Source organism: Eretmochelys imbricata, chromosome 9 (assembly GCF_965152235.1).
Source record: "Eretmochelys imbricata isolate rEreImb1 chromosome 9, rEreImb1.hap1, whole genome shotgun sequence".
Classification (NCBI taxonomy): domain Eukaryota; kingdom Metazoa; phylum Chordata; order Testudines; family Cheloniidae; genus Eretmochelys; species Eretmochelys imbricata.
Genome location: NC_135580.1, coordinates 47,266,874 through 47,282,365, shown reverse-complemented (window position 1 = coordinate 47,282,365; position 15,492 = coordinate 47,266,874). Strand labels below are relative to the sequence as shown.

Genomic DNA, 15,492 nt, shown 5'->3' with positions numbered 1-15,492 from the left:
TTCCTGTACTGTAGGCAGCACTGCTTTCAATAGTGCTGCTGGGGTACCTGAGGACACACCAGCAGGAGCCATGGAAAAGAATGATCTGAACAATGTTAGGCACTGGGAGAGGAGGTACAGAGGGCACACAGCTTGGGGAATAACTCTCGATGCCAGCTGGCACCCTCTAGAGTCCTTTTCAAGAGACTAGGTTAAAGTTTCTCTCTCCTGCAGGGTTATAAAATGGATGACCTGTTGACATCCTATGTACAGCTGCTAATGAATGCTGTGAACAAGCAGAGGAATCCCCGCCTCCCTGCATGAGGGTAGAAGCCTGCGATTCATACCTGTGCCAAACAGCCTCCATTTCATATCCCAGAGCAAAACCCATTTTAACACTGGTCCTGCCAATTAATCCTCTGATCGTACCCATTCTTCAGTAAGCCACACTGGTGAAGTACCGCTACAGGGGAAGCACGAATGAGGACACATTTTAAGCTCTCCTCACCTAGACCCAATGGACAAATTCAATATGGTTTATAAATATCACAGCATTTTCCTGGATTTCAACCTGGGCACGGCCCTCAATTAATACATGAAAAAGCAGTCTGAAAACCTCTTCGGATCTACTATGGTGTCCTCCATTCTGACAGGGACCTGCCCCTCCAATTCCTTCCTTCTGGCAACGTAAGGGCACATCATTCAGTATACTTCCACCAACTGCATAAGCTACCTGAGTCTCTGGCAAAGAGAGAGACAATGTTACTTTTTCAACACAACGGAGAGGTTCCAAGAGTGGAGGAAAAGCCACAACATTTCAGCAAAGCGTTCAGTGGTAGGAACACAGAGAGAAATTCTTCAAAAAGGGAGGTGCTGCTTTTCTTCAGTCTTCTAGCATTAGAATACTTGCTGCCAGTCCCAATAATAGCCACCCTATTCTGCAATTATGGGAGAAACTGCATCGTCCTGGACAGTTCAGGCTGGTAAGGTATACTGGGCTTTGCAGAAGGGAAGAACCGTTTCTGCTATAACATGGTTGTTGTCTGCTGTCTTGTTGCCTTAGAGAAGTTGTGAGCTAGTTCACTTCCTTTTGTGTCCCCTTTGGTAGCTGCACCTGAGTCTCCCCCAGGCTTCCTTTCTCATAAGGAAACAGCAGAGTGCTCCCCACTATGCATGAACACACACTGATTCGGGCTGTTATTAAGGACTGATTCTGCACCCTTATACTGACATAGCTCCATCTATAAATACTACTCAATGTGAGTCAGGGTTACACAGGATTGATTCTATAACAGACCTCTTTTGAAAGTGTCATTTTCCTGCTCTATAGATGTGCTCCTAGCATGGAGTTATGTAGACATTCTTTCAGGAGACAGAATGCCAGTTGGTTCATTTTATTGGTTTTCATTTTTCTTGATCTTTCTCCGACTTCCTGTTTGGCAGACAGTTTGAATGGCAAAGCCTGTTTCAGAGTTTGTTCATCACATGCTCCTCCATAGCCACAACTCCTGTCAGCAAGAGAGAACTCTCTCACAATAAGAATTGCTCAGAGTTCAAAAAGCCTGGGAGGTAACCTTGCCCCTATACTACTTTCTAGTACTAGAAGAGCAAATACTTGACCTTCCCAAATCAGAAGAGCCCTCCTGTGACCACAGTAGCATGTGGTGCTTTTAGTGCATTTACACCAAGTTCCTTGAGGCATGGTTTAACGGTGCTGGAAAAGCCGTGCTGTTGAATCTCTCGTTCTAGTTTGCCAATGTATGGACAATGGGCTTCGTTGTCCCCTGGACGTGTGCGTGCAACACAGCCATTAATGGAAGGATTGTACATGCACTGCAGGGAGAATAGGGTCTCAATATCTCTATGCATCTAAATGAGTGCCACACTTTTCAGAATAGTTGATCTTTTTGTGACCAGTCAGATATTTCCAATGCAATGTCCATTGCCAGCAATGGATGCTTTGAGACTACCAATGTCAAGGTGTTAATGCTGGCATCATACTTTTGAATTCAATTTAATTAGATATAGTATCTGAGAAATGTTTTATACATTGACTCCGTACTGAAATCTTTGCAGCCAAACTATTCTGTTTCAGATAAATAAACTGTTGCAGATCAGTGATGACGATGTGGTTTCTTTCTTCCACAAGTCTGGTGAGTGCTCTCCCAACCTCAGTATAATCTGAAAACCTCTCCAATAACTTATACTACCTCTGCATTACTACAGCATACCATTCACCACTGACATCTAGAGTCCAACCTAGCTACATGGCATGTGTCAGACACAACAGCAATGCCTCCACACACTACAGCATTGATGAATACATCACCCTTTAACCAGCACTGATGGAAAATGTTTCAGCAAAACATTCTTGTCATAGACTCACCCGCCTGGAGCGCCTCCTCATGGCAAGACCCAGCACTGCAGCCCCTCCACCTCACCTTCCTCCTCCAGACTTTGGTGCTCTGTGTGGTGACTTAGTCCTCCAGCCAGGTCACACAAGAGTCCCATCCCTTCTTCGTAACAACGTCCCAACTCAAAACATACAGGAATGAAAATCCTGAGCTCAATCTTCTGCAGATTCTTCGCTCATCTCCTAGGCTCTGCAGAGTTCTTCACTCAATTACTGAGCAAGGCCTCCCAGGGCTTTCTCCCTGGAGGCCCAGCTTCTCCTGAGCGGTTAACTCTCAGGGCTTTTTCCCTGGAGTCTCTCTCTGCTCCCAGACCTGCTGTAGGAGTCTTCTTCTCTCCAACTGCCCTCTCCCTTCAGGGTCAATCCCGGGCTAGATACCTCCTGCAGGTCCCTCTGTAGTTCCTTTCCCAGAGAGGAAGTTCCAAACTCCTCCCTTCTGGATCTCCTCCCCCTATTGCTCTGCACTCCGTTCTTTATAGGAACCACCCAGCCTGGTTCTCCCCCGCCTGGTCTAATCCTTAATTACCTGTCTCCCCTTCAGGTGCCACAGAACAGGCTAACTGTCCTTGCCAATGTGGGGTTTATAATATCATCACAATTCTGAAATAGGAATGTGTCCGATCCTTGGAGTTACTGAGTGATTCACCCTGCATCACATCAGAGGTGTAGATCCAAAGGACTCAGGTTTTACTGTACAGTACACATATACAACAGTTTTTATATTTTAATCTTTAGTGTGACTATTTTAAATGTATTGCAGTTAACTTTATTACAAGAACATACATAACAGGTGCAGATTATAATATTTTAGTCCAGCAGTCACAGATTTTGGTTAGATATCACAAACTCAGAAGTACAAAAGTACAAAACAAGAAATCCGCAGTCTGCAGAATACATGCCATGTAATAGGGAGTGGGCTTATCCCTTTAGTATTAATACATTTCTTCATTCATTCTATAGAATCCTTAGCACTAAGAGTGCTTTACAAACTAAGAACTGAACACCTCTTACAACAACTGCTTTAGTCACAGATTTATCTGCGAACCAATGCCTCCTCTGATATACGTTTCAAATGGACACTTAACCTCTTCAGTCCCAGCAGTCCACATCATCCAATACAAAACATTTGGCATTGGAAACTCCGAGCATGGAAGGTTAAACAATTTTTGCTAATGCAGTGTGGATCACTGTGAGGGTAAGCACCAGGACCCAAATCCTAGAGAAAATATATAGCAGTTTGTTTTGTAATAAGGAAAGATATTAGGGAAGTGATTAATATTCCCCTTGAATAGGAGTAAGCTGCACATATCGCAGTTGCTAAAAGCATTTCCGTCTTCAAGTGTAGTCAGTGAGCATAAGTGATTTATTTTAAATATGTATATAAATATAGGTTTAAAACTGTGAAAGTATACAATGGACAGCAGCTTTCGGTAAGTAATACAAGGTTAGTCTTTTGAACCAAATTCATCATTGATATAACTGATATGCACTGAGGATAATGGAGTGACAGCAAGAATGAATTTGACTTTCTGAATTTAGAGCAAAGGAAAACGCACATATCTTAGTCTTAACATAGCTTTCTATGAAGGAGAGTCTCTCCTGACTCCAGCATTATGAAGAACACACAGGTATTAGCAAATCCATTATACCAAAAGACTCTACCCTACAGAAGTCCACTGATCCTATCACATCTACTTTACATCCTATGCCATTTACTTTTCCAAAGGTGGAATCTGGGGGAAGATGAATATTTCCAAGCTGTTGTGTAGTTATTTCCCAGAACTCTCTTGATTGCTCAGTCTCTCAAATCTGATATCGTAACTCTGTAGACAACCATGTGCTCTACAAAGCAGAACTCTAGTGAAAGATGTGTCAGATTAACAGTTTGAAAGAGACACTTTAAGACATTTGATTATCCATATATTATAAAGCTCAGGGTCGATGGGTGTCTTTTCCTTTAAGTAAAAGTACGAGCAAGCCCTGGCCTAATCTACTGAATTTCAAATATTAGGAAATAAGAGTCCTCACTGTATCTCTTCTCATAGTACAAAGATATTCACATTCGTCTTTACATGCACATGTTTAACCATGTATTTGCATTTTCCATTGCTAAACTCAAGAGTGGCCTCTGCAGGAAACATAGCTGACAAGATTTGAGCTGGTCTGGAAGACAACTACTGTCCATGAAGGACTCAATTTTTGCATATTCACAAGAACATATAATGCCATCTTCCCCGGAAATTCTTTTGAACTAGGACTGGTGAATCAGCTGAAAATACCCAGCTGCCCAGATTCAGCACTGGGCTCCTTCCTGTGACCAAGGGCATGGGGAAAGGAGCTGCATGCTCCAGGCTAGGAAGAATCAGCATAATGAATTGTGACTGCTCATGGGCCTGAGGTGCCTGTGCTTTAGTTCTTCAACCAAACTCTAGAGAGAATAAGCGACATAGTGGACTGGTCCCAGCAGTGGCCACTTAAGATTGCCTTCAGTTGAGCAGTTCCTTGTGCCCCTCCCTGAAGGATAGGCCAAGGGCTACAGAAGAACAAGAGCTGTCCTCAAGTGTTATTAAACTGTGACAAAAATAATACTGTCTAGGTTATTGTGCAGATTGATAGTCACGGTGGAAGACAGACAAGCTCTCTCATTAGATCAGAGAGTCCATCCCTTCTTAAGTGCTATAGCGGAAGCGGTGCACAGAAGGTGTTAAAATAGTTATGATAGCTTACTACAGCAGAAAGTAAAGCAGCCAAAGGCAGTTGGTATTAGGAAAGCAGCTAACTAACCAGGAGTCTTGCACAGGGAGTCCTTTCTGCACTAGCCTTTTCCCCTAACATTTCTCACCATTGCTATCTCTGGTACAGCTTCACTCGTGGCAGCAACAGCAAGTGCTCTAGTGTAGAGCAGCCACCAGCATTTTAGCCACTAGGTTGTGTGAGTTTGCTCTAAGCAGCATTAGACAACAGGGGATCTGTGTGGTGTTGCTTTACACCCGGGCTCATTGGCCCAGCTGTGGGTATAGCCTAAAGCTTATTGAGCTGGTAACCTATCTACTCTGCAGCAAGGGGACGGGCTAAATCACTCAAGTGTTGACAGTCCTCCAATGCTTTCCCACAATTCCCCTCCTGCACCCAGGACAGACAAGTTCTCCCATTATACACTGGGAAAGAATCAGAGAGTGGTTCAGCTTACTGCAGTGCTAGGAACCATGGGGTATCATGTGCCTCCGGAAATCCTAACATCTCAGACAGGTGACTGCAGCACCACTGAGTTAATAGTAACTTGGGTAGGGCTCTGCAGTGTGGCCTCTTATACCTGAGCTAGGCTAAGCTGGGCATCAATCACCCAAGTTAATGCTGCAGTGAAGACATGCCCAAGGAGGTTAAAACACCAGAAGCTGTTTAGTGCCCTGTCTACATAATAACACCCACTGGTGCTACCACCAAAGAAGTTGCATCAGTAATAGCAAAGGTGCAAAATGGTACCGTGGACACAGCTAGCGTCTTACTACAGGATTCCCAGATGTGAGTCTGAAGGCTCCTTTGGTTCACTCGAACGGTCCTAGAGCCCAGGCTCCAGCCGAACCCCAGAAGTCTACACTGTAATTAAACAGCCCCAAAGCCCAGGCCCCATTAACCCAAGTCAGCTGGTACAGGCCAGCCATGGGTTTCTAATTGCAGTGTAGACATACACTGAGAGTCACAGAAACTGAGCTGAGAAGGTAGTCTTTCCATCCAAACAAAGGGAAAAGGCTTGGCTCAGACTGAAGTTTTTAACAGTTACCAGATCTGCCAACTGGGTTTTGTTATGCCAAACAGTAACCACACCTCCAGTCATATTGCAGGTACTGTAGAGGGTAATGGCAGGTGTGTCAGTGGGTAGGGTATAATGTCACACTGGGCAATTTCAAGCCCTGGGAATCAGTGATCTAATGGAGAACTGGCAAGTAAACATTGAATATTAGTTCCTGGCATCCCCTGCCTTCACCCTCGCACTACATATCCCCCTTCAATTGTAAGGGAATTGAATACTTTTGAGAAGTATCAAACTGACAGCCTCAGAGAGTGAAACTTCTGTGCACTGCCCAGACACTATACTCCCACTCTGGCATAGAGTGAGGTGAGTAGGTAGCATAGATTCTGTGCCCATTCACTCCTTCCCTTGCCTAGAGAAAATGGCAACAAGGGCGTCAAGAAGGGCGATTGCTGCGGCAGTTTTGTGATGTGGATATTTGTTCACCGGGAATCTAGACACAGACCAGCTCATTTTGGACATACCAAACACTTATCAGATTGTGGTAATTTTGAGCCACATTCAGAACAATGTCCTATAGGTGAAAAGCTCTGTGTACAAGGCATTTAAGGAATCCTTGATACTTATAACTGGTGTTGAACAATCTGCACGTTTCACCATCTGATATTTAAACTACTGTTCTTTCCAGATTCCTCAGGCTACAGAAGAGAGAACTTCAGCTCCATGTAGAAACGATGAAGGACAGAAAAACAATGGTGTACATCTGATCAATGGCAGAATAATGCCAGTTAACTACCATACCCATTGCTCTGCCCCACCCCCTCAGCAGAGGCCAAACTCCCCATGCAGTCAATGTTAATTTGCAACTGCCTGAGTAAAGCGACATTCAGGGTGAAAGCTGCAGTGACAAAAGCTGGAGGAGGTACTATTTGTCTGTGGTTTGTTTCAGACATTCTTAACAGCTCCCTTTGTGATTAGTAGCTGCTGCAAGTTGCAGTCTGTGAGGATAAGAGTGCAGTCAGCAGAATGACAGACCCGTTTAAGCAGAGTTTAAATCCACAGCTTTGGGATGCGATTTCTTGGAGGCCAGCTCAGACAGCTTTTTCAGACGTTTCTTCAGCTCCAGAGGGAATTTCTCATAGCATTTCTTGCACACAGGCTTCATGTCAAACTCCACAAACTTGTTCCTTTCAAAGAAACACTGAGCTATTAAAAACAGCACTTGCAAAACTACATTCATGGCTTAATATTCAGTAATCAAGAGAGAGAGAGAGAGAGAGAGTGAGTGTGTGTGTTTTCTACTGAACGTATAAAACCCCTCATTTCAACACACAGATGCCAATCTTGCCACTATGTTCACATATCAGAATTTAATGCACACGTGTGGCAGTGTTCATACCAAGTTAGGTGCCCAGCTGTGTGAACACAGATACATATGGACTGATGACTGGAGATCAGGTCCACATGTTTACCAATAATGAAATGTCCATGGAACACTTTGTGATTGGCTCTTAGCAACACTTCTGCGTGGCTGCTTTCCAAAACTTGGGGGCAGCAGCTTTGCATTGGCAACAGGAAAACATTTTGATTCTTCACACTCCTCCCCCCTGTGCTGCCAAGTGCACCTCAGCCTGCTATGAATGCCCCTTACTAGCTAGTACCAGGGTGGAAGCACATTAATTTTCCCTGTACATCAATCCACAGTGCTTTTCTTCTGTTGCAGCTCAATGGCTTTCCTATGCTTGCTACTTCATAGAAATCATAGAATCAAAGAACTAGAAGGGATCTCGAGAGGTCATATAGTCCAGTCCCCTGCACTCAAGGCAGGACTAAGTATTATCTAGACCATCCCTGACAGGTGTTTGTCCAACCTGCTCTTAAAAATCCCCAATGATGGAGATTCCACAACCTCCCTAGGCAATTTATTCCAGTGCTTAACCACTCTGACAGTTAGGAATTTTTTCCTAATGTCCAACCTAAACCGCCCTTGCTGCAATTTAAGCCCATTGCTTCTTATCCTATCCTCAGAAGTTAAGAACCATTTTTCTCCCTCCTCCTTGTAACAACCTTTTATGTACTTGAAAACTGTCATCATGTCCCCCCTCAGTCTTCTCTTCTTCAGACTAAACAAACCCAATTTTTTCAATCTTCCCTCATAGGTCATGTTTTCTGGACCTTTAATCATTTTTGTTGCTCTTCTCTGGACTTTCTCCAATTTGCCCACATCTTTCCTGAAATGTGGCACCCAGAACTGGGCACAATACTCCAGTTGAGGCCTAATCAGCGCGGAGTAGAGCGGAAGAATTACTTCTTGTGTCTTGCTTCCATTACTCCTGCTAATACATCCCAGAAGGATGTTCGCTTTTTTTTGCAACAGTGTTATAATGTTGACTCATATTTAACTTGTGATCCGCTATGACCCCCAGATCCCTTTCCGCAGTACTCCTTCCTAGGCAGTCATTTCCCATTTTGTATGTGTGCAAGTGATTGTCCCTTCCTAAGTGGAGTAGTTTGCATTTGTCCTTATTGAATTTCATCCTATTTACTTCAGACCATTTCTCCAGTTTGTCCAGATCATTTTGAATTTTAATCCTATCCTCCAAAGCACTTGCAACCCCTCCCAGCTTGATATCATCCGCAAACTTTATGAGTGTACTCTCTATGCCATTATCTAAATCATTGATGAAGATATTGAACAGAACTGGACCCTGAACCAATCACTGTGGGACCCCACTCATTATGCCCTTCCAGCATGACTGTGAACCACTGATAACCACTCTCTGGGAACGATTTTCCAACCAGTTATGCACCCACCTTATAGTAGCTCCATCTAGGTTGCATTTCCCTAGTTTGTTTATGAGAAGGTCATGTGAGACAGTATCAAAAGCCTTACTAAAGTCAAGATATACCACATCTACTGCTTCCCCCCTATTCATAAGGCTTGTTACACTGTCAAAGAAAGCTATCAGGTTTATTCTTGACAAATCCATGCTGACTGTTATTTATCACCTTATTATCTTTCAAATTCTCAACCAGTTCTTCCCTATTTGTCAAAATCAAATTTAGAACAGCCTCCCCCCAGTAGCTTTCTCTTTCTCCAAAACATTCCAAGAACTTGTTGGATAATCTGTTGGATAATCTGTGCCCTGCTGTGTTATTTGGCTCCTTTACTACCCCACTCACTTGCACAAGTGTCTCTCACAAGGCAGATAAGGACTCAAGCAGCCATGAACTTCAGTGGGTCACAATCAGACAGCGATCTAGCTATCACAAATGGTGACTGCAGCAAAATCAGGCAACTGCATTCATTTGATTGGCAAAAATCAAGAAGTGCAATTTCACTAGCAGAGTCAGTGTCCCAGACACTCGAGTCACAATTAGTCTAGAACCAACTCAGTCTGAGACTTGCCATTCCTTATCCCCCAATAGCCTCATATTCCCAGACTTCCTGCCATTCAGCTTCCACCAAGTTTACTGTGGTTAATGTTGCTCCTTTAAGCAGCAGCAAGGGGAGTTCACTGCAAGGTGGCCCACTCCCAGGAATGTGCCCACCCTCCATTAATCCAGGGAAGGGAAAAGAAGGGAAGGCTGTCTCTGAGATAAGCACAGACAAACTAATTTTCTAGATGCTTGAACTAACTTTGCCACTGTGTTTCCTAAGTCCCAGTTCTTACAAGTGACCTATAATATTATCTTAAAGCATGCCCTATATGTAGTATGCTTTTAATGCCTCGAACATTAAACACTATGCTGAGTGGGTACCTCTGGAATCATGCTGGCTGGTGCGACAGCCCTGGGATGTCCAATGCTGTATGTCAGTTACCAAACAGCCCAGTTGGAGCATGGAACTGGGGGCTCAGAGCAGTGTCATTTTATTATGGAGTGAGACTTCGCTAAGCGTTTTTAATCAGTATAAAAGAATAAAGAATTTAAAAACACTTTCCAAAACCCACATTCTATAATGAAAACACCATTTCCTTGAGCCCTAAGGGTCAGTTCCTTGATAACTGAGGCATGTTGGGCCATCAAAGCAGAGCTGGGGTGATATCAGAGGCCCTGAAACTAGGAAAGGGGCATTTAAAGTTAGTTTGTATTCATTGTCCCTGTGCCACTTACTATTTGGGGCATTTAGCACACAACTCTTTGAAAATGGGCTCAGTTACCTTTCTAGGGGAAAGCTGTACGTACTGCAGGAGAGGAGGCTACTCTACAGCTGCAGGGTGCCAGCACCATTCCCCCAGGCTGATGAAAGAGTTATCCTAGGTCTGCAAGTGTCTACTTACTTCAGTGTGAGCTTGATGTTGCAGGTGGAGCAGGAGAAGCAGTTCACACACCAAGCCTTGTTGAGAGCTGATACCACTGCGCAAAATAAGAGAAAACAACCAGATTATCTAGTCTCAGAGTCCTGTCCCAATTCAGTGAGCCAAGATGTAAAAAGAAACATTGGAACCTTGCAACTGCAGGACTGCAGCAGCTGCACTGAGAAACAGAATGGGAGAGTGACCCAAAATAAGGAGAGAACAAATCTTACCGTCCCCCTCGATCACGTGGCTGCAGTTGTAGCAGACATCTCCGAAGAGCTGCATGCAGAAGGAATAAAATGGGAACTTATTTTACTGACTATGAAGGAGTCTGCCCATGCTCCCCAAATTAGACAGCTGGTGCAAACATCAAACTCCTGATGGATGCAGCAGCACCCTAAAATTCATTTACATCTCCTGAATAGCTTCTCATACACTTGCCCATTGGTCTATGGTCATTCAGAACTTGTATCCTCAAATCTTAGAAGTTTTTTTGTTGATGCCTCATATTCTTGGTACATTATAACATGATCTCTGAGCCTGTATGCTTGGGAATTTGGGAGACAATGTCAATAGATCACAACACTGATCAAAGATAAATATCTCCTGATCATAGGCCATAAACATCGAGCAAAGAGTGCTATTTTAAAAGCAATTGATATTTAGCCTTTAACAACTCTACAAGGGAAATGCAGTATTTTGTCTGATGGAAATTGGTGTAGAGTCATGGCTGCTCATTGTATCTTTATGATAATGTTACCTTTGTGTCAGCTTACAGGACAGATCTTTTCTGTGCTTTAGCCAACTAGATGCCATGGCATTTATTTTAAACAATTACAAATAGGCTGGCTTCACATGGGTTACAGAATGTTTTCGATTCTTAACAAAAGGTTAGCCAAGCAGCCATCTGACTGGTTAACACTAATTTTATTTGGTATAATTACAGAAATTTCAATTTGTTTGCTGTGTTGTTATAGCTGTGTTGCTCCCAGGATACAAGACACAAGGTTTGTGAGGTAATACCTTGTATTGGACCAGCTGCTGTCGATGAAAGCTCTGTAGCGCTCGAAAGCTTGTCTCACCAACAGAAGTTGGTCCAATAGAAGATATCACCTCATGCACCTTGTGTCTCAGAAGTTTTAAGGGCAATCCAGGGACAGCAATTTTTTCTTTCAACAGGGAAGATCCCTGTCCCCATTACATTTTCATTCTCTAATCACTGCCACTTTCCTAGAATTATATGTCAACACATCTTCCACAGAAAACATTTTTCCTTTTTCAATTAGATTCCCCACCACCAGAGGTTATTGATATTTCTTAACAACTCACTCCAGATAACAATGCATTTCTGGTTATATGGTGCATGGGGAAAATGCTGTGCTTATTTCCCAAATTTCTCTAGGGGACATTCTTTCTCCTCAGCCCCTCAGCCGAGAGAGGTGCCTGCTGAACGGGTGTAGGACAGCAGTGCTTACCTGGTTGTAGTGAGTCTCGCAGTAAGCCAGTCCTTTTTTCTCATAGTGGCGATGCCCCAGAAATGGCTTCTCACATTTGGCACAAACAAAATGCTGCAAAAGTAAAAAGGCATTCAGTGTCGGTGGAAGGGCCTCCACAGCTAGAAGACATGCCCGGATGAGGCCCCGGAAATAAGCCAGTGGTTTGCACAAGAGTTTCAGATCTTTATACAAACACAGACAAGAAAACCCTGAAAGAACCTTGTGGGATGGTGATAGTGGGACGCTATGACAATGTAAATGACAGTCGAAGGAACAACGACACATCAGGGTTAGAAGACACACCTGCACTCTGGCTACACAACAGATTCTACCACTATTATCATCTGTTGAGCTGCACTGTACAAAAAAAATTGCTTGCAAGATTTGGAAGGTGAGATGTGTGACTCAAGAACCTCTTAATGCCAACTGGCAAAGGGATGCAGAGGAGTTACAGGAATCTCCTGATTTTGGTATGTACATTCTGGTTCAAAGAATGTCTCGTGAGGTCTCAAATGATAGCTGGTGCCCCACTGGTTATCAATATTGTTGTGAAATGTATGTACAGATACTATGTAAGGAGTTAAAAACACACACACACAAAATATGTTCTTAAAGTCTCTGTGGGAGAGCTGGACACCATCAAAGGTGAAAAACAAGTTTTCTGTCAGATAAAAGATGTTTATTCATCTCTTTGTTTACATCTAAATTGAATATTGTCTCATTCACTACTGGTCACTTATCGCCACTCAAAACTAAATGCAATGAAGGATTGTGCAGAATTTGGAGAAAGTCTAACAGGAAGAGAAAAGCAGTGGTGCTTAGGGGAGATGGGGGGAAGGAACCCTATCTAGAGATATACATCAAAGGTTTGCTCTACTATATTTGGGAGGCAAAGACGACATCCTGGCACCCTTCACTAAGGAGTAAAAGGACAGTGCTTCTGCTTCATGAAGAAGAGTTTTGGTTGAATATGCTGAAGAGAAAATTTTGGGTGAGAGAAGCTTCTTTAGACAAGACAGTAACTTGTTAATTAAGGTTAGTCTCTAGAAAGCAGGTTATGATTTTGTTTTACACAACCATTTGTTTCCAATATTCTCTATTTCTTTGATAATATATTTATAGTGAAAACAAGAATGTGTTTTCTAAGTGCTGTGGTATTAAGCAAAGTGCTGGCTCGGAGTTGAATCTTACATGCTGGTGTGTATTGTTCCTTTGGGAAAAGCAGATCTGCTAATTCTGTGAGTGTCCCATGGATAAGGGACTGGATACTACAGGGACTCAGGAATCGGTGTGTGCCTATGGCTACCTGTACAGTGAGAAGGAGGACTGAAAGGTAGTGCTTGTGCTACCAGAGGCTGGTGGTTTCAGGGAGCTGATCCACCACAGGCAGACTCAAGCATGCTTCATGCTAAGGGCAGGTGGTGGTGAGGTACCTCACAACCTGGGTACCCCGGGAAGTGTCACAGCGATGTTACAGTTTGTTACTTGGAGCTGAAGGTAAGGACATAGAGAGGATGTACAGAACTTCAGTGGTAAATGCTATTTTGCAGACCCCAGAATCTTTGCAATGTAATGCAGAAATTTTAAAATAATTTTCCTGAGAGTAAATTAAACAATGGTATTGTTACTGTGCAAAAGATGAAGTGCAGCATTCACAACTCTAGTGCATGTGACTTACCCAGATAAAGCTCACCTCAGGTGAATACAGTCTGAATTTGGCCTAAACAGGAATTGTGGGAATTTCTAATGTTCACCATAACAGCCTCCAACTTGCATTAGGCCTCTGGCAGTATGCATTCCACAGGCAGTTTCACACTGATCTCACCTCAACATGCCATTGTTTCCCCAGAGCATTGACCACTCGTCCTTCGATAGGCCTGCGACAGGCTCCACAGATTGGGATACCCATCTTGTCATGGCAGGGCAGGCAATAGAGTTCCCCTTTCAGCTCCCTGGCCTCAGCAGTCAGCTCCTTCCTGAAAACAACACAAACAAGTGTTCTTGAAGCAACACCACTGACCCAAGCCCCAGCCAACAGCTGTTTCAAGATTAAACCTGACACTTACATGACCTTCCCTCCAGACGTGAATATCTAAGATGAAGCTGTGGAAGAATGAACTTCAAAGCCAGCTTCCATGCTTTGGCCCCCAGCTACGCTATAAACACAGGCATCCTGAATTATGCTTGTGAAACATGGCTGTGGTCAAACCCTGGTGGTTATCTAATAGGTCTTTCTGTCCACAAATGCAAGGCTAAATCACATTTGGCCACAATGTTTAAACAAGGTTATTTTTGTAATGTAAACAGGACCTTTGAGAGTGGCTCATTTCCAGGAACTGTTCTCAAGCCCAGTAGACAATGGTGCCCAGTAAGCAATGCATGAAGGAAGGAGAACCCTATATAGCTGAACAGAAGAACTACAATTCTATCATTTTGATTCCAACTCTTTTGATCTTTCACATACAGAACTTCTTGTCTGCCAGATAACTTAAAGGCTGCAAAGTGTAGCTGATGATTACAGAGTCCAGAAAGAGACTGCACTGTTGTCCATATAGTACATTCCCTGGTTTGTTGATGGAAGCTGGGAGAGGAGAACATACCCACAGTGGGTGCAGTTGAAGTGATCTGGATGGTAGGAGTCATTCCTGAACATCAGAGGCTGCTCATCGATTATCAGGTGGCACTTCTGACAGATATACTTGCCTAGCCCCTTGGCTTTCTCCCGGTTATGGCAAGGCCTGCACAGGTGCCTGGGTGAGAATTGGAAAGAAAGGGCAGCATCAGTAGAGTCTTTCTCCCAAAGACAGCAGCCACTGTTCTAGAGGATGGGAGTTAAACATCATCTAATGGTGCTAGTGCTAACCAAACCCTGAGGTAGCCTTTCAGAGTAGCAGCCGTGTTAGTCTGTATTTGCAAAAAGAAAAGGAGTACTTGTGGCACCTTAGAGACTAATCAGGTAGCCTTGTAACTCCAACTGCCCCATTCGGATACAGTTAGGTATTTCCTAAGCCTTCTTATGTGGCATTTCTTCTCTTCACTACAGGCGTCAACTGCAGTAAAAACAGTAGACAGTTTAGCTGTCTGTAATTGCAACTCAGCTTACAAACACAATGGGAGACGGCATGTGGGCCCAAATCACTATGCATGAAGCATCTGCTTTTGTATGTAGCAATAAGACACTCATAGGTGTGCATATCAGAGTAGTTAATAAGTGTCTTATCAGCACAGCAGAGAGCTTGTGTGCACATATGTACGTAAGTATGTCCCTACAAATCTATAAATGTGTTTGTGTTTACATAAATCTATGCACACAATCCTCTGACTGCTCTGTCGAAGGGAGTTCACTCTCAGTGCTCCTCTTGAAGGCATATTGCTAAAGTACCTCCACCATGGCTGGATCCATTACTCCTCACTAACCAGACAAACCAGAAAGCCTTTGAATCGTAGCCCTTCTACCCAAAAGCTCCCTATTAAGTTTAAGACAAACAAGGGAGTCTGTACTCTGTGGTGCAAACTCTTAATATTTTTCAAACTGCAACAGAAGCACGAGTC

General features: G+C 43.5%; 2 protein-coding genes across 3 annotated transcripts in view; one reads left to right on the top strand and one right to left on the bottom strand.

Moving 5' to 3' along the window:
• Positions 1 to 303, top strand: part of MYO7B (myosin VIIB) — a 79,155-nt gene extending 78,852 nt beyond the window's left edge. The window contains exon 48 of the mRNA XM_077826215.1: positions 214 to 303. Within this exon, the coding sequence (XP_077682341.1) occupies positions 214 to 303 (90 nt within the window). The remainder of the gene's footprint in view (positions 1 to 213) is intronic.
• A 2,814-nt stretch (positions 304 to 3,117) lies between these two features.
• Positions 3,118 to 15,492, bottom strand: part of LIMS2 (LIM zinc finger domain containing 2) — a 57,174-nt gene continuing 44,799 nt past the window's right edge. For both annotated transcript variants that reach the window (XM_077826216.1, XM_077826218.1), the window contains 6 exons: positions 14,541 to 14,690; positions 13,766 to 13,916; positions 11,920 to 12,012; positions 10,675 to 10,723; positions 10,427 to 10,502; positions 3,118 to 7,330 (listed from right to left, as the gene is read on the bottom strand). In XM_077826216.1, the coding sequence (XP_077682342.1) occupies positions 7,183 to 7,330; positions 10,427 to 10,502; positions 10,675 to 10,723; positions 11,920 to 12,012; positions 13,766 to 13,916; positions 14,541 to 14,690 (667 nt within the window). In that variant the 3' untranslated portion in view covers positions 3,118 to 7,182. The remainder of the gene's footprint in view (positions 7,331 to 10,426; positions 10,503 to 10,674; positions 10,724 to 11,919; positions 12,013 to 13,765; positions 13,917 to 14,540; positions 14,691 to 15,492) is intronic.